Source organism: Oryza glaberrima, chromosome 9, assembly GCF_000147395.1.
Source record: "Oryza glaberrima chromosome 9, OglaRS2, whole genome shotgun sequence".
In the NCBI taxonomy this organism is placed as follows: domain Eukaryota; kingdom Viridiplantae; phylum Streptophyta; class Magnoliopsida; order Poales; family Poaceae; genus Oryza; species Oryza glaberrima.
In genome coordinates, this window is record NC_068334.1 from 18,090,874 (window position 1) to 18,116,697 (window position 25,824).

Below are 25,824 nucleotides of genomic sequence, written 5' to 3' on the forward strand. Positions count from 1 at the left end.
CACATTTCTCTCTTTTTTTTTTCTTTTGTCTTCTCCTCTCCAGGTTCTCTCGAGCAGGCGCGGCAACAGAAGGGGAGAGGTGTCCGGCGGCGGAGCGGGGACGGCAGCGGCGGGAGAGGGAGAGAGGCGGCCAATGTGACAGCAGCAGCGGGAGAGGATAGGTGGCGTCCGGCGCCACGGCAAGCTCAGCGGCGGAGATATTCGAACGCGCCGGGTGCTCGACCTCGGGCCCTGTCGCCGGCAAGTGACACGCTCTTCCCGTGGACCCTCTCTCCCTCCCTCGCCTACTCGTCCTACACTGCCACCCTCTCCACGCTCTCCCGCCACGGCCGCCCCCGGGAGGCCCTCTCCCTCTTCTCCACCTCCGCGGTCGTTCGCCCCGACGCCGAGCTCCTCTCCTGTGTCATTTCCTGCTGCCGCCGCGCATCCGCCTTCCTCCCCGCTCGCGCCGCGCACGCCTACGGGATAAAGACCGCTCCGCTGCTGGCCTTCTACGCCTCGGCCAGTCTGGCGCTCGTGGCGCTGTATGCGATGTGTTGGAAGGTGAGCTCGCCGCCACCGAGCTCGCCGTCGCCGGCTGCCTCCTCTCCCTCCGCCGCTGCTGTATGCACTGACGATTTGTTCACCACTAGGAGCGTCGGTGTTTGCTCGCCGGAGAAGAAGCTGGTGGTGCCGGAGAGCGTGTGCGGGCGGCCGACCGGCCGCTGGGGCTGTAGTTCCACCACGCCTCCGGCGACCTGTACGTGGCTGACGCGTACCTGGGCCTCCTGAGGGCGCCGGCGCGCGGCGGGCTAGCCGATGTGGTGACGACGGAGGCCGCCGGCGTGCCGTTCTAACTTCCACAACGGCCTCGACGTCGACCAAAGGACCGGCGACGTCTGCTTCACCGATAGCAACAGCACGTACCGAGGAGGTACCCCAAATTAAATCAATCGGTCATGTTCATACTGCACAGTGTGCATGCATCATGCAGTTAATCGTGTGCCATGCTCGCCCTCCACCGCTCCGCCGCCGCGCTCGCCCTCCGCTTCTTTGCCAGCGACCGCGCTCGCCCGCCGCCACGCTCGCGCTCCACTGCTCGGGCCGCCGCCGCGCTCGCCCTCCACTGCGCCACCCGCATCCGCGCGCACCGCTCCGCCTGCCGCCGGCCTCTCTCACTGAAGAAGAGAGAGGAGAGAAAAGAGAAGAAAAAAATATACAGCTGACATGTGGGCCCCACGTACTTTTAAAAAAAATTGCTGACTAGGATGCCACGTCAGCGAAACCACCCATATATACTGCCATAGGATCTTGAGTGAACGGTTTTAGTAAGTCTAGAGGTAAACATTTCTGGTTTTGTGGTTAAGGGATTTTAAAAAATCTCGCTGTTAAGTTGGGGGACCTTCGGTGAACTTATTCCGTAATAGTACCACTGAATGATCCAGTTGGCCCATCCCAGTTTGGCTCTCCAGAGTTTTGAGGCTTTGAGCCCACCCGAATATGGATCCACTACCAGCGGTGGAGATCCAAAATTGGGCCAACATATTTCGGCCCAAGTAGGATGCGTCACACTAAACGGCCCCTAACAAGCCGTTCGCCTGGTTTGGTGAACCGCACCATCCGTCTCTCTCTCCAAGCACGTCGCCGCCGCTCCCCGCCGTCGTGACCCCCTTCAACGCCGGCGCCCCCCGCCGCCGGCAAGGTCTTCCGTACGCCGGTGCCCGGCGAGAAATTTAAGTCAGTCAGGAACTGCAGGCACACCGGGCGAACAGAACTCCACCGCTCAGTCTGGAATCTTTTGCTCCCTTGTTAATAAGTTTCAACTGCTGTGCTACCTTGCTAGTTCTTTGTTGCCGCCATTGCCACTCGAGATCTCAGATTTGTTTCTGCACTGAAGTTTGTACAGCTTTGTTTTACTCCAGGTTTTTTTTTTTTTGTTTCTGTTCTTCTTAATTTTCTCTTCCTCCTTGCTACATGAAGACGCAATTCATGAATGAATCCGTGTCAGCTCTCTGATAGTTTTATGTCATGTCATGGCATGCCCTGATTTAGTGCTGTATACTGCTACTTCTTCTTCTGAGACTAGTTCCTCATGCACGTACGTACATACGTGAGCTTCTCAGACGTTTGATGGTTGAAATTGGTTGCGCTAACTTATTATGCCCATTCTGTACAAATCTATCTTGCACGTCCATCCTGGCATCATCTTGATTAATTTACTGCCAAAGAGTACGTAAACTCTCGAGTAACAATAATGCAATCAGCTAGCGTGCGCATACTGGTCGAATAATCCTCTTCCATCCTTGCATCATCTTGATTAATCCCGGAACGTAGGAATTTTATAGGATTTTCACAGAAAACAGGTCGATTTCTCCAAAATTCCCGTGAAATTCCTCCAAATCGAACTAGCCTTAAACTTTGGTTGTCTATGTGCCTATACCCCTCACAATCTCACAGCGGAGCACTATCCATGATCTGATCACTAATATATAAGGTGTATGTACAAGCAATCGGGTCAAACAAACAGTCCTCTAGTTTCTACAATCTGACAAGTTACAACCAAAACAAAATCTAGAGGTACAAGAGAACTGAGAAACTAAAAAGCAAAGGGTACAACATTAGCTAAGTAATCATACAATATCCATAGACTAAATTAAGGTAGCTCAAATAATTATGTCTTCCTACATAATAGACCAACAATTGCTTGGCAGTACCCCAAGCATTTCCTTCAGGACTACATTTGGTAACTACCAGGCCAGTACCTCTCCACCAGCTGCTCTACATCCAAATTCTGGTATCTGATGCCAGTGCCTCCAACAACAACATCCGTGGTAAAACCTCCATCTGTTCCCTGTGGGATGACACCATTGGCTAGTCCTGGAATCATTTGCTCTGTTACCATAACCTGGTTTGTAGTACTTGGTTGGTTCATCGGCATCGACATCGCTTGGAGGATGGATTGTGGTGGCGGTGGTGGTGGTGGAGGCATGGCTGGCGAGGATCCAAGGTTGAGGTTAAGGCCTGATAGTGTAAAAGGCGCAGCCGGGTTGATGTAACCGGGGTGTGGTTGGATGTGTGGGTGCAACCCCGGCGTACCTCTAGCAAAGCGGGAGAGTTCTGCCATGTCAACGGGGTTTATGTAAGGGTGGTGTCCACGACCAAATGGGTCTTGTTGCAATAGAGCTGGGAGGAGAGGTGGGACCATGTCTAGTGTGTATGGGTGGTGGGATCGGGAATGAGCATTGTTGGAGGGGTATTTCTTGACGCCGGCAGTCTTGGCAAATATGCGACAGACGACCCACTCATCCTGTCATATAATGAGTATAAACAAAATGATGCATCACAAAAACATTTCAATTAATACAAGTAAATTTAATGAAGCATGTGTATAGTAGTGAGTTTGAAAATACTATCAATTGAATTGTTTACCTTGTTTGATTTGGGGATTGATTTGGAGTGGAGTCGGTACTCATGCATGACCCAATTGGTTTTCTCACCTCTTGGAGCCCTTCCTTTGTAGAACACTAGGGTTTTCTTCATTCCAACTAACTCCGGTGTTGCTGGTGGTTGTCCAGTGAAGATTTCCTTATCCTTTCCCGTTGTTTTCCAGTAACCAGCATTAGTTGCTCGGTTTGTGCGCACGCCAGTTGGGTACTTTCGATCCCTTAGGCTAAAGAAGTACCATTCCTTCTCTCCCATTTTTGCCTTCTCTGGAGCACATTTATTAGAGAAAATTAATACATAGAACATATAGATTGTGAATGTGTAAGTGTGAAAAAATATGACCACATATTTGAACATTCAGAACCTCATAAACATCTCCTACATATATATATATATGAGAGTAAGGACGATGCATATGCACATACAGTGCTGAAGCTAGAGCTTTGGTTTGTAATTTCTGTTGATATTTTACTTTTTTTTTATAAAGAACATAGAATTAAGATAGCTTCTAATATAAGACCCCTAGAAATAACAATAAGAAGTTTATGTGTTCCAAATTAACCACCAACTCTTGCAGGAAAGTTTTTTTTTTTAAAAAAAGAAGAGAACAAAGACGATGCAAATATAGATTATAGATATACGTACTCACACTAATAGAAGGGAAGGGAGAGAAGGGGGATTGAATATGTTATATATGCATGTGTACCACCAAGATATTATATCACCAATGATATCATATTCACATGTTTTAAGCAAGCAAGACTCAGTAAGGAAAAAAAAAGGGAATACCATAGAAAACTTGAAATCCATCCCATAGTTTTCTTTTAGGATCACACATGTAGTAGTTTTAAGAGCTTAGACTTTTGGATTAGCTATTGAAAAACTTGCACCATATATGCATGTTTGAAATCTAGACGCGACTAATTACCTCTGGCAGGGCAAGGATAGGTAAGAAATATATGCTCAAAATCATGAAAAAAGGACTAGGCATGCATATACATGCATAGCCAACAACAAACATGCACTTCTGAATATATGTAGTACAAACTATTCATATATTGCAGGAAAAAAAATGAATTATTCAATATGATCATATGAACACAAAAGCTAATCCACAGCGAAAGCAAGCTAAGTGAGTAAGATCGAGGAGAGAGAGCCAGAGAAGGGGAGATATTAAGTAGGAGCATATAAAATTTCACAAGATCATGCATGCAAACACATGTTTGTTTAATTAATTAATTAATTACCTGGGAGATCCCATGGCTCGCACTTGTTGAGATCGACCTCGGCGATGGCCCTCGCCGTGAAGCCGCCGTCGGCGATCTTCTGCCGCAGGTAGTAGGTGATGAGCTCCTCGTCCGTCGGGTGGAACCTGAACCCCGGCGGCAAGCTCTCCTCTTTCTTCTTCGCCGACCCTCCTCCTCCCGATCCTTCCATTCCCATAGCCATCGTCGAACACACAGCAAAAACCCTAACCCTACGAACACCGCGCAAAGCTATAGCTAGCAGCGGCTGAACCAAATTCAACACCAAGGAAGAAGAAGAAGAAGCAGCAGCTAGGTATCTAGCTAGGACAAGATCGAATCTATATATGGAATGGAGTAGCTAACGAATTCAAGAACGAATTGGCCGCAGCATGCATGACCACCCAAAAAAAGAAGATAAAAAGTTTATCAGAGACGAGACAGATTATGCGACGAAGAAATTAAAGAAGAACACGCAAACGGCAGCTAGCTACCTAGCAAGCTGGATATTGTCTCTCACTCTCTCCTGATGAGCTAGCTAGCTATCTCAACTTTTGGGCTTTAATTTTGATCGGATTAATTGTTTTTTTTCCATGGAAGTGAGGGCGAAGGAGAAGGATGATGATATAAGAGGGAGACAAAGGAGGGGAGGCTCGGAAATGTGTTGGTGACGCTCGTACCAACCGGGCGTCGTCAGCTACAAGCGATCGGCCTTTTGTCAGCTTGTAATTTCCACGTACGCGCGCTCGCTCGCCTCGCCTCGCCGGCCGTTTGCTAGCCTAGCTAGCTAGCCCGGCGGCGTGGTCGTCGTCGTCGTCGCCGCATGCAACAGTAGTTGACGGTATGGTCTCTCCAGCTATGTGGACAAAATTAAGCTATCGCCTATCACGGCAACACGACCGAGTTGCTATTCGACTATGAGAATAGGAGAATAGAAATATAATGAAGAAATGATCAATGTGTGAATGATCAGTACTCTAAATGTCCAGGAAAGTAGGTTTTACTGTGCCTCTTCAGCTCTTCTTTCAACTTACTCCTCTTTCAACTTACTCCTTTTACACTCTTATAATATAAGTAATCTATGAGTATCGTGTGTGACACATTCTATTATAATGAATTTGGACACTTTTCATATTCAGGTTTGTAGCACACATATACATATGATACTTATAGATTACTATATTATAAAATCATAAAAGGAGTAAGTTTCTATATTTGAGACGAAAGGTAGTAATTGTTATATATCATATGGGGCTTAGTTGTTATCTTCGGTGTTGAACTAGTGTTTTTGCATAATTTCATTGTATTTGTATGTAGTACAGGCACGTACGGCAGCAACCTGCCTGCGTTAAGTTCTCTCTGAAGATTTCTGAAGTCAAACGATAGAAACCATCAAACTGATCGACTATATATTACCATTAAACCGCGTTAATTACCACTCAAGAGACAGATAATTAATCCGCTGCTTCTGATTCCGTGGGCGATCGCTGATCGCACGCAGCAAAACTATCGATCGATCGAGCTAATTTACATAGTATATATGACACACAATTAATCAGCTGATGTGGAGTTAACACCGACGAGTAATCGTCGTGGCAATGAACAGCATGAACACAGTAGACAGTAGTAGCGTGCGTGACTCAGCAAAACAGGACACGTGCGGGCGGGGCCCGGGGGCCCGTGTGGGTCCCACGTCAGATGGGCCCACCGCGCCCCTTTGACCCGGGGGCTAGGCAAGAAGGCAGGCAGTCGGTCAGGCAGGCCGGGGTGCCGGGGCTGGGTCTCCTCTAATCCCAACCAACTCGTAGAATAATTTTGGGGGGCAAACAGTGTTTATGCCAGTGTGTAATCTAGCTGTTCAGAGCCATGGATCATACAGAGATGATGCATCAAATGATCCTTAATTTGTGTCTGGTTTTGTAACTTCTGTTGTTATTCTTGTTGTCTTTTTAATTTAATTAATGCTTGTATTGATATATGCAGAACCAATTAACTGTATTTTCGCGTGCTTCATCGTCTAGAGCTAAGGTTTGATCGGAATATCCACAATTTTAGCTATATATTTTGATTTTTGGGCGTGATAAACGAACAATGATCATACACTCCTAGAGGCCAGATTGTGAGAAATTGGAGTGGTTTGATTTTTGATGTAATTAACAAGATGGCCGAATGGTTTGTTTCCCTTTGATTACCTGATGTAATACCCCGGCCGGTGACCTTTTCAAAAACTTAATGTAATACATGTATCACATCAGTTTGCAAATTCAAAGATCCCATTTTTATCAATACAGGGAATCAGCAGTGCTTCTTAATTAGTTTTGTGTGATTCGCAAGCATGATGTGAACATATATATAACCATATAAATTTCCCCTGAAGACTGTTACAGGTTGCTTAGAGAAAGGATTAGCTAGCAAATTTATTTTGAAAAGTGAGATATTTTAAATCAACAGATTTTTGTAATCTCATCCTTCAATTCCAAAACGAAAGGTGCACCAGTGCGTGCTCACTGGTGCAAACAGTGACAGGCAAGTAGGCAATTGTTGGCAGCAGAAAACAATGGTGTGTACTGTCCATTTTGCAGGAACTTTGCCTTGTCCTGTAATCCATATTGAGCCAGGTCTTGTGGATATCACGACAATGACAGTAGGATCATGCAATCTTGACTAAAAGGACTACAGCAATTTAATCACTTGTGGCCGAGGCAGAGGTTCAGATAAATAATCTGATTCTTGGTCATCACTCACCAGGTCACAGTACCCAAATTATTCCCTAAAAACAGTTTGTTCTTTAATATTATTTCCTAAATCTAGGGTTCTTGTTCATGTTGACCGTTCAAATTGCCCTCTTGGGCTGGCTCCTGCTACTGACCAGTTTTGTCATGTTTCATCCTTTCATTTTCTATGTACTCCACTTTATTTGGGAGACACTGATACATATGTGAATATCTGATGACTGTTTCAGTGACAGAGTATGTTTACTGAATGGTAAAGATTTTGATTGTGTCTTATGTTTCTTGAGCTTGTTCTGACAAGATTATTTTGTAGAATTTATAGGTCATCATTTTTTTTCACAAACAGACTATAGATTATCACGGGCCGGCACACTATCCAATCTCTTAAACAGTGTGAATTTTATAAAAACTTTCTATTAATAAATTGCTTCAAATACTTTTTAAAGATAACTTTAAACTTTGCACTAGTTAATTTTATTCATTCGTACCCTTAAAATTCATCACACAATTAGAAAATCTGTCATTTATTCATCTATTCAGAACAATCAAACTGGGCCACTGAGAAAGAGAGATGATAGCTGAAATAGTGGGATGAAGAAGTCAAGAACTGCTCAAGTGATTTGAGATTTTTGAAAAGTGTATTTCTTCAGGGTAAGGTTTACACGGCTGATTTGTGAAAAGCAAGTTCAGGAATTGACAGTTCGCTCGAGAGAGGCTTAATTAGCTGCAGATGCAGTGACTCTGATAGAGATCATATCGTGGTTGTTGTTGGAAGCCTGACTGACAGCAATGTTTTCTTCAGAGCTTATGTTTATTTTTGCTTAATCTCACAAGTTTATGTCAGGTTTCTTGTGGGTTAATCTTCTTTTTGCCTCTCCTAATTAAGGATGTGTCATGCATGTGCTGTAACCTCACTGTCAATCGTACAAACACGTGACAACTTGCTTGCGGTTTGCATTAATCTGCTCCTAATGATAGAAATGTTTGGAAGTAGAATATACATGGGAGATAGCTTGCATGCACCATATGACAAAAATGATAACTGTTTCAGAGAGAAATGGACTACAGATGTATGCAAGAACTAGTGTAGGTCAAGTGTCACAACAAACTACTTGATGAGTTATGCTGTTGTACTAGTGACCATTTTGGAAGATATCACTGATTCACTGTGCTCTTGTCAGATTTCATTCTGTCCGTCAGTTTTTTTTATGGTTAATTCAAAGGTTAATGTTAAAGCGTCATAAATACTAGCAGAACATTTCATTTCATCTGATTTCTAAACTGCAGTGGTGTGCTTATTTCCCTTCCATTGCGTCATGAAAGCTCTATGCTAACTTTGCATGAAGGAGTCAAGGATCTTGCGTTGAACAATCATGCAAGGTTGGCTGGATGAAAATGATACTCCCTCCATTTTAAATTACTTGTTTTACTTCTCTCCTAAATTAAATATATATAATCTTTAATCATCAATTTACTTATGACAAAGCTAAAACGACGAGTAATTTATTTGTACATTTATTTTAGTTTACCCGAATCCGAGCAATCTTTATCCGTTAACAAAAAATTAGATGCATTTTTCTTAAAATTTCACATTTATTTGGAAAAACTTTCCTTTTTCCAAAAAAGTTCAAATTTAGATGCATTTTTTCTGTCCATGATCAAAATTGAATCAGTTAGACGAGCGGCCCCGTTGTTTGGCTTACTGGAGAATAAACCAAATAGCATATTTGCAAAGGAAAAATAATTTGTGAATAAAACTTTTATATACGTGTTCTTAACGATCTAAAAGCAAAGATTGAAAAATAAAATATGATAAAAAAACCCCTAAAATCAACTTTAAATCTAAGATTAAAAATTCAAATTTTAGCTAATAAGTAAAAGCATAAGCCAAGCAAAAAATATGACACTACAGATCGTTTGCGGACCGTCGGCTGGACCAACCTACGACGCAGCCCCCTGTCGATCTCATCTATTGCTGCTGTGTGGTGACATTTGTAGAGTTATTTTCCTAGTTCAGCTACCCTTTCTTTCTGAAAGGATGGTCCTGGTTTGTATTATCATTATCTTTTATCTCAGGCGATGTACTGGAGACTTCATGTGTCCTAAACTGTCTTTGATATAATAAACTTGCTTTGTTTTCAAAAAAAAAAAAAAAAACCCTACGACGCAGAGCAAATCACTGGTAATAGCAAACAGTACCCCTGACTCATTTAATTATGCGCAATTTCCTTTTCCTTTAAAAAAACTCAGCGTAAAGAAAAAAAAGAAAAGAAGAAAAAACTCCCGTCTCGTCTCCGCTCCAGCGAGTTCGCCCACCGCCTGCGCCGATTTCCATCTCCCGAGCGAGCAGAGCAGGAGCAGGAGCAGGGGCGCCGTCGTCCTGCTGCTTCAGCCACATCCCGGTGAGCATCTGCATCTCTCTCTCTTGTATCGGATATGCTTGCGTTAAACCCTAGCTTCTCTACTACTACAAGTAACAGTTTGTTTGTTCCCCAAAAGAATTTGGGGGTTTTCCAACTGAACCACCATGGCCCAAGTTAGATCCGTCCCTGCTTACGATGGACTACATTTCAGGTTGTTGTGTCTCGGTATCAGTAGTGATGGGGAAGAATGTGAAGGTGAAGGCCAAGAACCTTGGGATTCAACTTTCCGAATGGGCGGTTTAATGGCTCTCAAATCACATAATTATTTTTAGTTCAGAAACAGAAATGTTTGAAGTACAGGTATTAGCCTAGTTGAGCAATTATTTTGAACAACATCCTATGATATTGATGCTGTTGCTAACAAAATTGTCGTTAGTGAAAGTTCATATCTGGCAAACCAACCATTTGACATTAGTTAGTTTGGCTTCAGTGAATCATTCATAACTTGTGAAGCACTTCATTTGCTGGAGGAAAGTACACTGGAGCTTTCTACCACCCTCTGTTTTTCTCCACAGCCAAAAAAATTACAATTCTTTTAATGCATGGATATCTTTCTTTGAAACCGCACACCTAAAAGGCGGTCAGGATGTTACATTTCCAGCTGACCTCTTTGGATGATAGGAATGCTTGCAAAGTTGATTCAAACTGACATAGACGATAACATGACCAGGAATGGATTTTATGAGCATTTCACTTAAATGTTTTGAAAATGTGTCTGATGGCATTAATCTGCAGATTATTTCCTTTCATTCAACATCATGAACTGTTTTTCCCAGCCATCTGAAATTTTAGAACACAGGAAGCTACTATAATTTTGTGTTTTCCCTGAACGTGAGAAGTTAATGGTGGTTGAGTACAAGAAATAAGTTTTAACTAACACAGTAAAGATGTAGTGTTATAAAACTGGAAAAACTATTTGTTACTATAGTTTTGAAAGGTAGCTTCTACCTCCCTCATCTAATTTATGTTTTATTAATCTGAAAAGATTAACAGGCTGCAAACTTCAAAGATCATGTTCACATTTCTGTATCCATCGTAATCAGTAGTGTCTCTGTAGAAGCGTAGAGTTACGGATGATCGCAGACGTTGAACTATATTATAGATGGAGGCTTAACGTATAATCCTTTTACTTAATCCAACATGATGCTGCCATGAAGATGGAAAATTTTATTTGTAGATGACAAGCAGGAAGATATCATGATAGGTAACTGATCGTAATATTTTTTCTTTTGGTGACAGGTGGAGTTGTAGAGTGTAATTTCCGTGTATATTAAAGAAACATATCACTGTAACAAAGTGCTAGCTTGCTTGTCTCCGATGCTTCTAGGCCTCTAGCAACAGATGGCATTTTACAAAGATATGCCTAGATCTCATTACTAAGCACATACTCCCTCCGTCCCAAAATATAGTTGCCTTTGTAGTTCAAACAAAGGTACAAAGGTAGCTATATTTCGGGACAGAAGGAGTAGTACAGTAAGGACAAGGAAACCGGTTTCCTTTCCTACCAATACCCAATTTTGGCATTCTGAACTATTTTCAGCTAATCAAATGGTTCTTTCTTCTGTTCAAACAAGAAGAAACAGGTACGCCTGCTACTGACTGGGATAAAATTTGAAGCCTTAATGGTAATCGCTATGAAGTTCTAAGTTATTAATTCTAATATCTGGGAAAGTATTCAAGTAAAGAGCCTACTTTTTACTGCTGCAGATTATCATGATGCCGCAGCATTGATATCATGATTGTTACCTACATCTTTCTACTGTTATGTATAGAGGTTGTAAATTCTTTCTGTATGTAATTTGCTAAATCAACACTGTACTTATGAGTTAGTCAGAAGGAAAAAAAATGGATTTAATACACCAACAAAAAGTAGCCTGCAAATGAATACTAATTTGAGGTGCCATGTACTCATGTTAGTGGTCTAATGATTGAGTTGCCAACTAAATCTCTATTCTGTCTTCAGCTTCATGATCATTTCTTGCTAGCTAGCTGTGTACTGCACTGCTGTGCTGGGTAATCTGGAGACAGCATTTTGGTTTGTCTAGAGGGTGAGGTGCAGATTTACAGCAAAGACTCACTTCCTAATAAGGTAATATGTTCATGTTTACTTCTGTTGGTGGAACCAGTTTGTTATGCACAACTGATTTATGCTTTGTCAATGAAGTAGCAACCTGTATTCTTTCCCTAACAATGCACTGCAAGAAAACACCTGTGTTAATGTAGGTTGTTGAATTGACGTTATAACTAAAGCTGGATATGGAGTTATGATTGTTGCTGCAGCCCAGAGTTTGTTCTTCTATGTTTGATGTTCTAGTATACTAGTTGGTCAAGTAATTTATTTTTCTACTTTTGCTCCAAGATAGGTAATCAAATTTCTTTGATTAAGTGCTAGGTCCCTGGTTCCAGACAAGAAAATGCATATAATGTGATAATTCACCTGTTCTGGGATTACTACCAGATTTAAACTTTTTGACAAGTGAACTAGAATGTCGCCTTGATTAGATGTGATCTGATTCTGCAGTGGTTTAAAATAGACAGACTATTCCATTTTGTTCTGATGTTTTCTGGGCTCAGAAAATATGATCTTGTTTTCACAATTTGCATGCTCTTAAAAAAAACTTGCGCTGAAGAAGGATTTTGTGAATGCCTTTTATGTCACATCCATGTTTCTTAATATTCCTGGTTTTACAAATAAAGCAATACAAAACTAGGAGCATTATATTTCTAAAAGAAACAAAAGTATTATGAAGCTACAGCTAGAAAAAATGGAATGCTATTTCAAACTAATGCAAAACAAAGATTGGTGTTAAAGTTCCTTTTCTAATTAAGAGAAGAGGGTTGGTGTCTACTTGTTCAGAAATTATAATTAAGTTTGTACTTTCTTTTCTAGAGCTTGAGTGTTTTTTTCTCTTTTGAACTATAAATGTTATGGACTAAAGCATCTCCTGCACGTGTCCCATGTGAAGCACTGCAGTTGAGAATGTGATGAAAAATCTAATAAATTAGAAGCAAACTTTATTTCTTTGCTGACACGCATATTGTTCAATGGTATTATCCAAGGGAGAGAAGTGCAAAGCACAACCCAAATGACTCATCTATTCTGATAATGAAGGTTTGTCCCTTTTATGCTCCCTGGTTTACTGCAATAATGTAGATTTATCCCTTATATGCTCCCCAATTTAATCCAAATGACTCATATATTCTGGTAGTGAAGGTTGTGGTCCCTTTTGTGCTCCCTGTTTTACTGCCATAATGCAGGTTTGTCTTTCTTATGCTCCCCGATTCACTGCAAAATGCACAGCATAAGTTCAAATGTATATCATCAAAGAACCTTTTGTGATGAAAATGATATTTACTTGTCAAGCACTTCATTATATGAAATTGCATGGCAGTCATGTTTGTGACCACATCGTTATTAAACTCCGTGCACAAGCCGTCCATGGAGTAAAACACAAAGTAGGAACGGGCTTCATTTGTGCTCTTTGAAGTTGAACAGATCAATCGCACATCACTGATACGTGAGAGAGATTGACCCGTAACTACTGTGGGTGACTGATTGATAGAATCGCGTCAATTTGGGTTACTGATAAACTTGCAAAATTATTAACGTCAGCGTCCAAACAACGACCAGATCAGAGTAACCATTGCCATCAAAGTTGTTTGTAAGAAGCTTAGGCACGCAATCGCTTGTTGTCGACATCCTTACTCCACTGCCAAGATTTGTTAGCTAAGCATTCATATATGCACACAGAAACTAACAGAGATATAAAATTACGAAATTCACATTGGCTAGCCATTTGGAAGTTTCAATGTGGAGTATCTAGTTTTCTTCTGGATGAATGCATCACAGGGGTAGCTTTCATGATTTATTGATTTTACAGGATCATTACTGAAGTTCCAGAGAACATATATTTTTTATGGCATCTCTTTCTATTCGTATTCCTGGTGTATTATTTGTGTACTCTCTCTTTGCATTTTAAGACATTCAAGGAAAACGTGTGAGTATATATATTTTTTCATATCTAGCAGTAGCATAGTAGAGAGTACTCAATATGGACATTGTTGGCAGCACAAGTAACCTGTCTAGCAATAATTCAATTCAGTACTGCTGGGTTCAGCAATCAATTATTTTTCTTACCAAATGGGACATAAAATTATGGGTGGCAATAGATGCCTGTGGAATAATGTGAGATAGACTATCTTAGTTAAACATTGGGAGTTGGAGAAAAGAAAGGGAGAAGGGTAAATAAACTACCTAGACATACCAATACATCTTCCTCATTCAGAGTTTCTCTCAACCTGACATGCATATAAAATTTTGGTTCTTTATCATTTTTATTTTTAGGCATCATCTACTAATTTATTTATATCATTTTTAGAATCTCTGTTACTTTCTTGACGTTCGCAGCAATTGTTTGTTCATGCTAATGCTAGGAAAAGTATGTGATGGAAAAGATTTTGCCTTCTTTTACATGTATGAATGCATTTGGATGACTAAATCACAGTTTTATTCTTCTAACATGGAGCAGCCTGATCTGAAGGGTCCTACTTCTACAGGTACAAGGTCCTTGACGCATCCGTTCATTGAATGTAAGACATCATTTTATTCTCTCATGATTTCAGTGAAGCTAATCCCTAAAGGAGTAATCAGTTTTTTGTTTTGACACAGATTCCTTAGCTGTTTGTCATAGCAAGAAAATGACTTTACATGCAGGTTGTTTCACTTTTAGGTGTTCTTAGGTGAGAAAAAGCAAGCCATATGCCAGTACTGATCTTTTTGTGTCTGTTAGACAACAAAATACCATTGCCAATTCGGTTTTGTTAGAGAGCGATGCCAATACAAACAAGTAAGCCTTTTGCTTGTTCAGTTTTTGTGCCTCTTCCTTTTCTTCCAATTCCATTCTTACTGCACTCGTTCTTGGGCAAAGTTCAGCATGTGTGCTTCCATCTTTTGTGCAGGAAAAAAGCATTCGTCTGTACCAACCATTGCAATGATCAATTGGGTGTGACTGAGTGAGCAACAAGCTATATTCTCCAGGCCTCCAGACTTCAGCAAAACACAGACCAGGGCTTCCTGATTTCCATTAGTTAGGTTGTCAAATGTGTTCAAGAGCAGAGAACTACAAATGAATTCTGACCCTGTCAGTTCCCTTCTTTTGGGCCGATTCTTGTGCAATTTCAGTACTCCTGCACATTGTCCAAACAGACTATTGATTTTTTCACTAATTTTACAGACAGTTTATGTGAGCTTTTATTGTGTCAATTTTTCTTCACTGAATGGATGAAGCTATTCATTCAGAACCCTAACCAAGTATGACCATAAATGGGCCGGAATTTGGCCCATGGGCTAAAGCCCAGAAAGAAGTCTCATGTGAACAAGCTCTAGCTGGAAGGCCCATACTGTATGGGCCATCAGGCCCATCACAGAGGTAAGGAAGCCCGCTGAGTTTTTTTTTTTTTTTTTTTTCGGTTTCTACAGAATCCAAATCCAAAACCCTTGTTCCCATAGAAGTGAACACGACGAGACCCTAGCCGGAGAAGGGGAAGGGAGAGCGGCGGCGGCGGCGGCGGAGGCGCGAGGGGAGGCGAGCATGGTGGTGCGGATCCGGCTGGCGCGGTTCGGCTGCCGGAACCGGCCGTTCTACCGGGTGATGGCCGCCGACAGCCGCTCCCCGCGCGACGGCAAGCACCTCGAGGTCCTCGGCTACTACAACCCGCTCCCCGGTGAGCCCCCTCCTCCATGGATTCGCCCTCGTGGGTTGGCTTCAACGTCTTGGTGAAATGGTGAATCGGTTCTAGTTAGTGATATACCTCTCATCAGATTGGAGAGGGATTCGTAGAGTGAAACATTTCTGTACGTGCGTGAGTATTTTGGCTGTAAGGTTGTGATTGAATGCCTGATGGATGATGAAGGAGTGTGTGCTTTCTGTTGCTGATTGCAGGGAAGGATGGTGGCAAGAGGATGGGGCTGAAATTCGACCGGGTCAAGTGAGTTTCATCTGCTTATGCTTATGCTCTAAAATTTAGAGTTCTTTGCTGTATTCTAGTATTTCCTCTGGAGAAAAATTGGCGTGCTGGAGCTTTTGTTGATGCTAGTCTAGGACTGACATTGCTATATCAGCCTGATTCTTTGATGGAAACTGATTGTTTGATAGGCAAAATGGACTGATTCAGTTATAGACCATAATATCATTGTAATGCGATCTTCGTTCGAGGCTGTTATTAGTATCAGTTGGGGTGCTGTTACTGCTTCTGTGTACTAGTTAATTATGTTGCTAAGTACCATGTACCTTACAACCATCCCTGCCTTCCATTCTCTGGGTAGAAAATGATGGACTCAAGGGTTCTGAAATTTGTAGCTTGCAGATGTGCTTACTGGCATCCATCCATAGCAGAAAAGGATTTAGACATTTTAAGCATGTGAGATTTTCTTAACAGTATCCGTAACAGGGAAGAAAATTACAGATACAAAGTTTCACATTTCAAGCATGGTGCTTAGTTTCATCAATAGTAGAACTAGTAGCTTTGATCCTGTTTTGTCTAGTTGCCAGTGTTCATTGCCCACCATTTGTCGAGAGTCAAGAGTCTGATCTTCCCAATATTTTCTTTCTTTGAGTTAATTGCTAGAAGAATGCTATGATGTCCTTCCCTACCTTGCAAGGCCATGTAACAGCATACAATTATGCTTCTGTTGCAGGTACTGGCTGTCTGTTGGTGCTCAGCCATCAGATCCTGTGCAGCGCATCCTTTTTCGGGCTGGGCTTCTGCCTCCACCTCCAATGCTAGCTATGGCTCGAAAGGGTGGACCTCGTGATAGGCGCCCAATTCATCCGATGACTGGGCGCCCCTTGGATCTTGAGGGTGTCACGGTTGTTGATGACTCCAATGTTCCCGAAGGTGGTGCTGAGGAACCTGTGTCAGAGGAGTGATGCTGCAGTAGGTCTCCACTTGTTTGTTGTGCCTCTGATAAGATCATGAGTACTGTACAATATGGAAACTTCCTAATCATGTAATCTTCCATTGTTTTCTAATAATTTACAAGGTCGTAGTGCTGCACTATGAGTTAGCTGTTCTCAACCCTTTCTGAAATGGATTTTTTTCTGAGTTCTCATGGACTAGCTTACAGTTCACACATGTTTTGTTCAGTCAAGGGTATCTTGAAAGGTAGGCAATATACAGAGAGCTACCATAAGCGTCACAATTCCATCTTGATTATTCCTTTTTTGTGCAATCAAATCAGAATAGATTCTTTATCTGGTCTGGTTGCAAGGTTATTTGATTTTATGGAACTGCAAAAAGGTGCATCTTTTGTCATCTTCATTGATCTTTGTGCCGGTTGTTCATGTTGATAGTTTTCTTGTATGATTCCTTCCTTGCAGTTTTCCTCCAAAGGCATGATTGCCTCCTGAAAGAATCTTGTATGAAATGGATCGTACGCTTTTTACAAAACACATGACATTTTTGTAGACAAAATGAATTTGCAGTCTTGCACCTTGATTTTATAAATTGGAATTGAAGAGCATGTCTGATGCAAAAATGGATCATAAATTTTACAAGCTTACCGATAGGTTGAAGTGTTCAGAACTACATGTAGCGAACTAATGTTCTGAGATAGCAGCTACTCGAGCAGTAAATCAAACCCAAATAAAGACTAAGAAAAAAGAAGGATAATGAGAATTGCAGGCTTGCAGCGCATGGATATGATAGCAAATTCAGAATCTTCATGCTGTTATCGTGACTACTGATTCTAATACTGTAATAGAGTTCAGCTCAAGTCTTTTTTCTGTATCCAAATAAGAAAAGTATTTTGTACATTTCCATTTTCCCGGCTGCTCAAACTAACAAACATGTACTCTGTCCAAATGTTCAGACTGTGTACAGACTACAGAGTATTCAAAACATAGCATGTTTGACTAGTAATTAAGGTATCTGCATTAGCACAAGCATCAGCAGATTCACCTCTCTTGATGCTAAGATCATGTCACCATCATAAGCTTGCATCATCCCAAAAGGTATTTCTTCTTTCCTAGGCCACCCCATCCATGCAACATGCTAAACCAAGCACACCAAGAAAAGGCTTTCTTTGCATGCAAACATGCAAAAATGCAATGCATCATGGCACTTGCACCTTTAAATCTTGCAAGAATTCTCTCAATGTCTTCTTCCCCTTCCCTGCTCAATCTTCTTCCTATCAACATCAATTCCCAAATTTTGAGCCATAGGAGCCATGGGAGAGCCAAGAGCTTGCAAGCTATGGCTTCTTGTGGTGGCAATGGCGGCTTCTTGGTCGTGCAGTTCCATGGCGATGACGTTCACTATAGCGAACTATTGTTCGCACCCGATATGGCCGGGGACGCTCGCCGGCGCCGGCACGCCACAGCTGTCGACGACGGGGTTCCGGCTTGACCCGGGGCAGACGGCGCAGCTGGCGGCGCCGGCGGGGTGGTCGGGGAGGATATGGGCGCGGACGGGGTGCGTGTTCGACGCCGACGGCGCCGGCGTGTGCCAGACGGGCGACTGCGGCGGGCGCGTGGAGTGCCGCGGCGCCGGCGCCGCGCCGCCGGCGACGCTGTTCGAGGTCACCCTCGGGAGGGGCGGCGGCGAGGACTTCTACGACGTGAGCCTCGTCGACGGCTACAACCTCCCCGTCGTCGCCATCCCTCGCGCCGCCGCCGCCTGCAACGCCACCGGCTGCATGGCCGACCTCAACCGCTGTAAGTGCACGCACGAACGCGCGCCACGCCACCGCCACCTCGCCATTGCCGGAGCTGACGACGACGATGTGTGCAGCGTGTCCGAGGGAGTTGCAGGTGGAGTGCGGCGGCGGCGGGGCGATCGCGTGCAGGAGCGCGTGCGAGGCGTTCGGGCAGGACAGGTACTGCTGCGCCGGGGAGTACGGGACGCCGGCGGCGTGCCGGCCGACGGCGTACTCGGCCATCTTCAAGACGGCGTGCCCGCGCGCCTACAGCTACGCGTACGACGACTCCACCTCCACCTTCACCTGCAAGGCCGCCTACGACTACACCATCGCCTTCTGCCTCCCTACCTCCGGGTACGCATGCAGCTACTGAAGCCAAATTTCCGAAATTTACGACAGAAGAGAAATTTCTGAAATTTACCGATAGATCTAAGAGAATTTTTCGAAATTGCGGAAATTCACCGATAGAAAATTCCGATAGAAGTGAAATTTCGGAGATTGCGAAAAAAAATCGGATAGAAGCGAAATTTCGGGAAATTCTAGGACTGAAAAAAGTTAACACTTGGACAGGTTACCGATAGATCCAGGAGAATTTTTCAAACTTGCGGAAATACACCGATAGAAGCGAAATTTCGGGAATTGCGGAAAAAATTCCGATAGAAGCGAAATTTCGGGAAATTTTTGGATTGAAAAAAGTTAGCACTTGGACAGGTTTTGGTTCAGGGACTGGAAACTTACCCATAGAAGTGAAATTTCGGAAATTGCGGACATTTACCAATGGAAGTGAAATATCGGAAATTGCATGAATTTTGGGAACTGTGGAAAACCTACCGATAGAAGTGGAATTGCTGAGATTTACCCATTGAAGCGAAATTTCGGAAATTGCAGGGTTTTCTGAAAATTTCGGACCAAAAAGGTTACATTAGGGCAAATTTTGGTTAAATCTGAATGAAAATTGTCTTACCCAAACAAAAATTTAGCCGAAATAATTTCTGGTCGAGGGGATCGAAATTCTTGAAATTTTAATAGCTGTGTGATTCTTGCTGCAGGATCAAGAAGTCGGACGCCGTGTTCCTCGGAGCACAGATCATCGACGGCGATGGCGGAAATGCGCCGCCGGCTTACCGCGGCGGCGGCGGCGGCGGCGGCAGTAGACCGCCGATATACTACAACGGCGGTGGAGGAGCACATGAGCCTGAGACGATGACGGCGTCGTCGGCGAGCACACGATGCACCCAGCCATGTCTTCTGCTACTGCTACTGCTACTACTACTGCTCGTCTTCCTTTTCTGATCTGACAGTGAAGCATGAAGAATTGGGAAATTTGAGCACACCATTAATGGAAGTCATCTCCTAGTAGTAATTAACTGCACCAAAGAAGAGATTACGAGTTCACGATCAAGAAGGCTTGTCAGAGATCAGTTGATCGAGAAGTTCAGAGATTAGTCCTATTCTTCGTGTATATTAGCAGTGATTAAATTCATTAATTTTCTATTCTTTGTACTCAAGTTCAGAAGATCTAAATATATTGCTAGATAGTAGAAACATTAGTAGTCATGGACAGAATTTCAGAAATATTCACATTGACGAGACACATGCATGTACTTCGTCAACTGAATTTACTGAATTTCAGCTAGACATTTGCGCCGTGTGTTGTTCCAAAATAATTCTTCAAACTTCCAACTTTTCCATCACATCAAAACTTTCCTATATACACAAACTTCCAACTTTTCCATCACATCGTTTTAATTTCAACCAAATTTCCAATTTTGGTATGAACTAAACACAGCCCAAGCAGATTTGATTACGCTGAACTTTAACAAGTCCAAGTCCAGTCCCCGCAAAAAAAAAAAAAAAAAAAAAAAAAAAACCAAGTCCAAGTCCAGGTCAAGTCAATGGTGCCAAGTGCCCACTGTGCACAGGACCGGCCTGATTTTTCCTTCTGAAAATTACACCAACAATCCATCACTCCAAATTTCATCATCTCCACTAGCCTGTTGTTCTTCAGTCTTGAACCTACTGTACCAGTCATCAATAACAGAGACAGCTTTGTACTGCGAAAGCTAAAGCATCACTGTCTCACCAGATACTCCATACAGATGGAGTGTTGGATAGTATCAAGATGACAACGCACTATGCGACAATCTATCAAATGATAAGATCAAGAACATGACCTGTGCAAATTGAAAACAGCCAAGTCTTCAGATCAGATCGATAGGCATTAATTCACTTGTGCGATATCGATGCCACCTAATGAGGACAAGCAACCGAAGTGTGGCTCAATTCGATTGTCACTACTGATTTTTTAGGACTTGCACCATTACATCAGACTGAAAAGATACAAAGATATTGTGCCCATCTCTTTGATTGTTTAACAAAAACAACAAGTGAATTGTCACTTTCTCAGCACATGACTTGACGCACTCATCACTCATGAGTCATGGGAATGAGACCCATCAGCTAGCATGTAACACATGTTGTTATAGCTAGATGTAAGTGATAATTCTTCACCATGCAACATGCATGATTAAAACTAAGAAATAGTTGCAGCAAGACGTGACGTATTTAGAAAGACTCAACGTTTTGGAGCTATTCAAATCCTAGCATATTTCTCATGCTCAGAGGGCCCATTTGGAATGCAGAATTCTTAAAATGTAGGAACAATAGAAAAATATAGTATTGGAGCTATCATCTCTAATCCTATGGATTAAAAGAGCATTTGAAATATAAAAATGTAACTGTTTGAACGGAGCATAGGAAATATAGGAATTAGAAGAGAGAAAGATAGAGACGGGTTGGACCTTATGTTGAAATTCCTACAAATCCCCTATGTATGTTTAGAGTGAACCCAAAGGAATTTCATAGGATTTTTAGATAGCTATTTCTTTTATCCAAAGGATCACATGAGAAAATTTTCTATAGAATTGAATCCCTTCAAAATTCCTCCAAAATAACCCTTTGTTTCCAAAGGATTAACTTTGTGAGGTTTGCGGCGTGTACTGCCTGAATCCGACAATGGCGAACACCCAAGTATCTTTCAATTCACCAACGGCATATCTACCATGAATAGGACTGGGAATAGGAACAGCACTAGTGTGATTCTCTCCCGAGGAAAAAAAAAGTGAAGATCAAAATGAGGAACATTTTGTGTTTTGCAAAAAGATGAAGAAATGCAACAGAACAACTTTATTTTGAATCTTATACACAAGGACAGAGAAGATGCAAATTATTACAATCTACCAATATCCAAGAGTATAAAGCACACATAGAAGTTATGAAATACAATGTTCAATAGATTTACGGTAAACAAACCCCCTACTGATAACCACATTTCACACGTTGCACCAATTTTCGCAGGCGACCATACCTGTGAGGACCTAATTTTTTACCTTATTTTCCGCGAGATTTCCCTCTGGATTGTCCTCGAAACGCCCAATCCTGAAATGCCGGAGCTCTACTCCGGCCTCCGCCGCCGTCCTGGCCTCGCCGTCCAAGGCCATCTCGGCGAGGATCCTCCCGACGGCGGGCCCCATCTTGAAGCCATGGCCGGAGAACCCGGCGCCGACCACGACGTCCTTCCCGAGCTCCCCGCCGACGAAGTCGATGATGAAGTCCTCGTCGGGGGTCATGGAGTACATGCACGGCTGCCGGATGACCGGCCCGCCGGCGGTGTCGACGTGGCCCGGCATGACCTCGTCGATCCACCGCGCCACCGGCTCGACCAGGCCGGCGCCGGCGCCGGCGAGCCAGTCCCGGCGGTCCGGGTCGCACGGCGGGCCGCCGTGGGCGGCCACCTTGATCAGCCCCGGGAACTCCATCGACGGCGTGCTGTAGATGTACGGGTCGCCGTAGCTGGCGAACGTCGGGAAGCCGGACTCCGGCGTGAGCTCGTGCTCGCGGCCGGGCCTCGCCCGCCAGTAGCAGATGAGCGTGTGCAGCGGCTGCACCGGCAGGTCGACGCCGGCGACCGACCTCACCAGCTTGCTGGCCCAGGCGCCCACCGTGATGATGCACTTGGCGCCATGGAACTCCTCGCCGCTCGATGTCTTCACCACGATCGATCCGTCTCCTGATCAAATTAAGTGTTTAATATGCTAATGGAGTAAAAGATTTTTCACTTCTAAATCAGCTAATGGATTTCACTAACATTATGTGCAAGCTAGTATATATGATTCTGAAGGGCATAAATAAAAATGGAATGGAAATTAAACCCATGAAAAATGTTTTTTTAGTGCAATAACGGATTGCTGGTACCCAATCTTTATAAAAGACGAGTTTCTTTTTTAAAATATAGTTTTCCTGATGCATGTCCAACCAAATCAAGAACTTTGTTAATTGACACATATATAGGTTTTGCAGTTTGAATAAAAAAACTAAAAATAAGTTTTTTAAGAGAAAAAAAAATAGCTACTTGACTAGAATCTTGTACTGACCTATCTGAGTTTATGTCATGTGGGCAATAGGGGGGCTATAAAATTAAAACAGACGTTCAGTTCTAATTAAAAGTACAATAAGCTGACACATGCTTTGTAATAATGCAATAACAAAGATGCTAACCAGATTTATTTATTTATTAAATAATGAGACAATACATTTCTTGTTTTCACCCTTGTCTGACTTGGGAATATAGAGCCAAGGCCGTGCCTGGAAGTTGGGTGATGCACGCTTAATGTCAGGTTAGGCCCTAAATTTATTTTTTTTTCTTTTTGTACTATATACTAGTAACATGACTGAACATTGCAACGGGTTTATATGGCTGAGAATAGGTTAAGAATGTGATCTAATGGTTGTTCCTTTTATGCTCTTATGTTGTGCTGGGCACAAGCAGTGGGAGGAGAGAACGAAAGGAGGATGACTCCGTTTCTATAGTAGTAGCTATGGAGGTATAGTAAATTGTAAACTTTAAGATAGACGTTTTTCCTACGGTAATAAAAATTACATTGAATATTTATTCATGTTAAAAGGTGTTAGTATTGGTAATATCAGCCTCATAAAAATTACTCGGTTGAAAGTACAGATATATGCTATGAGTAATAAGATCAGTAGTGTTACCGTCATGGTGACACACTCTCAATACTAGCACGAATATTTTGATTCTCATAGTACAGTATTGATATGAGAGTAGAAGATTGGGGGGAAACTATATGCACATGTGTAAACCATTGAGATGAGATAAGAACACAAGATGGAAAATCACGCATTAATTTGGATGGAGGAAAATTAATTAGTTGATAGGAGGAAAATTGGAATGGGAAGAATTGATTTTCCGAGTGACAAAATTAGAATGGGAGGAATTTGGATGGAGTAAACGGCATTAACTATTGCTTAATTTGTTCAAATATTAATTAACTACCAATAATAGCGACCCATTAGGAACCCCCTCCCTCTAATTTTTGGCTACCTGTTCCAATATTGTCCAGACTGAACAACGACCAGTAGTTAAAGTCATATTATAATAGGATTGATTTATGTGGACTCCTCCCATATTTATGGGAAAATATGTAGTGCAAACCACATATGTAGTGGAAACTTGGAAACTACTGTTAGATCGAGCAATGAACATTCGAGATTCGTCTATGTCACCATGAGTAAAATTTTAACTCATGAATGATCTGAGAGTTAAATTTTAACTCACGATAACGTGGACGAATCTCGGACGTCCTTGCTCGATCCAACGGTAGTTTCCAAGCTTCCACTATATATGTAGTTTGCACTACATATTTTTCCCATATTTATATATGTATCTCTTATGTATACCGGTTCTCTAAGACTCAGTATAATGTGTTCAATATTTATCTTCTCTCCCGCGGTACTATTCAACAAGAACAATGGTCCCGCAAGGAGCAGGAGCTCACTCAGCTCTCGCATGGTGGTTGCCGCTGGCATTTTGGTTGGCAGCGACTGATCACGTGATGCAAGCAAAGTTGCAATCATGCAAGAGCTACCCGGATACTTCCAACGAGATTGGTTGGTTGGTTGGGCGAGAGGAAGACGACGACGACGACGACGACGACGACATAGCTAAGCTAAGCTAAGCTCTAGCTTGATCGATCGGTGTCTTACCTTGCTTGGCGATGCCGACAACCTCCGTCCTGTCCCGCACGACGGCGCCGTTCTTGGCGGCGAGCGACTGGAACATGGCCACCGCCTTGGTCGCCTTCATCACGCCGCCGATCTCGCTCGTCGCCGCCGTCCACCCCTCGGGCAGCCTGAACACCCCGGACCACGGCCACGGCGCCGCCGCGTCGGAGGCGGCGTCGGAGGCGACCTCGGTGGCGGCGCCGTTCGCGATGGAGGCGCGGAGCGCGGGGTCGGCGCGGGGGCCCATGTCGAGGTGCGGCGTCGGGGTGAGCACGCGGTAGCCGGCGTCGCGCTGGGCGTCGTCCCAGAGGCGCGCGGCGAGGCGGACCATGGGCGGGTAGTGCGCCTGCGGGTACGTGGCGCGGATGGTGCGGGACTCGCCGTGCGACGAGCCCCGGTGGTGGAGCAGGTCGAACCGCTCCAGGAGCAGCACGCGCGCGCCGCCGCGGGTCGACGCCGCGTACGCCGCGCAGCTGCCCATGATCCCGGCCCCCACCACGATCACGTCGAAGCCGTCGCCGCCCTCGCCGCCGTTGTTCGCCGCCGCCGCCATGCTCGCCCTGTCTGCTGCTGTCAGTGCGCGTGCGCCTGAGACTTTGGAGCTGGACGAACAGGTTACAGGTAGGCCTCTGGTCTAGTGTTCGTATTTAAAGACGAAATGGCCCTGGCGAAGCGAGGGCGGCGTGGTAAACCGGTAGTGTCGTCGTTTCGTTGATTGCTATCTTTTTTTCCTTTTAAAAATATATAAATATTTAAAATCTTACTCTTTTTTCATATTATATGATGTTTTGATTTTTTTTCTATTCAAACTTCTTTAATTTTATTTAAGTTTATAAAAAAAAGTAACATCTATAACACCAACTTAGTTTCACTAGTATGTTAATTTAACTTGAAAATATTACTATATTTTTCTTTAAACTTAATTAAACTTAAAAAAAATTAACTAAGAAATAAGACAAAGCGACTGAGGTAGTATAATATTATAAAAGTGTCTTGAACGCTGTATGTCTATCATGAGTATATAAAGATATGCCTTTAATTGTTTTTTCGGGGGAGCTACGCCTTTAACTGTCTTCACTGGGACGTGGATGCTGAGTAGGCTTCTGTTGGATGCAACTGGTTCTGACGTGGATCTGTTCATCTTATGGTGTGTTTGGTGGAAAAGATATTTCTAGATAGGTAATGTCCATTTAACTTTTGAGTGTATTAGGCTGATGAGTAGA

The 25,824-nt window shown here is 43.2% G+C and overlaps 4 protein-coding genes across 9 annotated transcripts; 2 read left to right on the plus strand and 2 right to left on the minus strand.

Moving 5' to 3' along the window:
• Window positions 1-2,361: 2,361 nt before the first annotated feature.
• On the minus strand, window positions 2,362-5,248 carry LOC127784447 (NAC domain-containing protein 92-like). The gene is made up of 4 exons (XM_052311756.1): window positions 5,162-5,248; window positions 4,671-5,028; window positions 3,409-3,689; window positions 2,362-3,286 (listed from the first exon to the last, which is right to left on the minus strand). The coding sequence occupies exons 2-4, from the start codon at window positions 4,870-4,872 to the stop codon at window positions 2,714-2,716; spliced, it is 1,056 nt and encodes a 351-aa protein (XP_052167716.1). The 5' UTR covers window positions 4,873-5,028; window positions 5,162-5,248; the 3' UTR covers window positions 2,362-2,713.
• Window positions 5,249-13,912: 8,664 nt separating this feature from the next.
• Window positions 13,913-17,142, plus strand: LOC127784451 (30S ribosomal protein S16-2, chloroplastic/mitochondrial-like). 6 transcript variants are annotated; one of them, XM_052311758.1, is made up of 7 exons: window positions 14,352-14,412; window positions 14,537-14,669; window positions 14,782-14,963; window positions 15,057-15,251; window positions 15,332-15,546; window positions 15,765-15,810; window positions 16,520-17,142. In XM_052311758.1, the coding sequence occupies exons 4-7, from the start codon at window positions 15,136-15,138 to the stop codon at window positions 16,749-16,751; spliced, it is 609 nt and encodes a 202-aa protein (XP_052167718.1). In that variant the 5' UTR covers window positions 14,352-14,412; window positions 14,537-14,669; window positions 14,782-14,963; window positions 15,057-15,135; the 3' UTR covers window positions 16,752-17,142. The 6 variants fall into 6 exon arrangements, with proteins under 6 accessions (XP_052167721.1, XP_052167720.1, XP_052167723.1 ...); XM_052311759.1 differs by having other exon boundaries at window positions 15,122-15,251; XM_052311761.1 differs by having other exon boundaries at window positions 13,913-14,412; window positions 14,492-14,669; window positions 14,782-15,251.
• Window positions 17,143-17,887: 745 nt separating this feature from the next.
• On the plus strand, window positions 17,888-20,256 carry LOC127784448 (thaumatin-like protein 1b). The gene is made up of 3 exons (XM_052311757.1): window positions 17,888-18,536; window positions 18,613-18,874; window positions 19,570-20,256. Exons 1-3 carry the CDS (start codon window positions 18,050-18,052, stop codon window positions 19,811-19,813), a joined length of 993 nt encoding a protein of 330 aa, XP_052167717.1. The 5' UTR covers window positions 17,888-18,049; the 3' UTR covers window positions 19,814-20,256.
• Window positions 20,257-21,683: 1,427 nt separating this feature from the next.
• On the minus strand, window positions 21,684-25,301 carry LOC127784446 (probable sarcosine oxidase). The gene is made up of 2 exons (XM_052311755.1): window positions 24,584-25,301; window positions 21,684-22,589 (listed from the first exon to the last, which is right to left on the minus strand). The coding sequence occupies exons 1-2, from the start codon at window positions 25,152-25,154 to the stop codon at window positions 21,898-21,900; spliced, it is 1,263 nt and encodes a 420-aa protein (XP_052167715.1). The 5' UTR covers window positions 25,155-25,301; the 3' UTR covers window positions 21,684-21,897.
• Window positions 25,302-25,824: the final 523 nt, after the last annotated feature.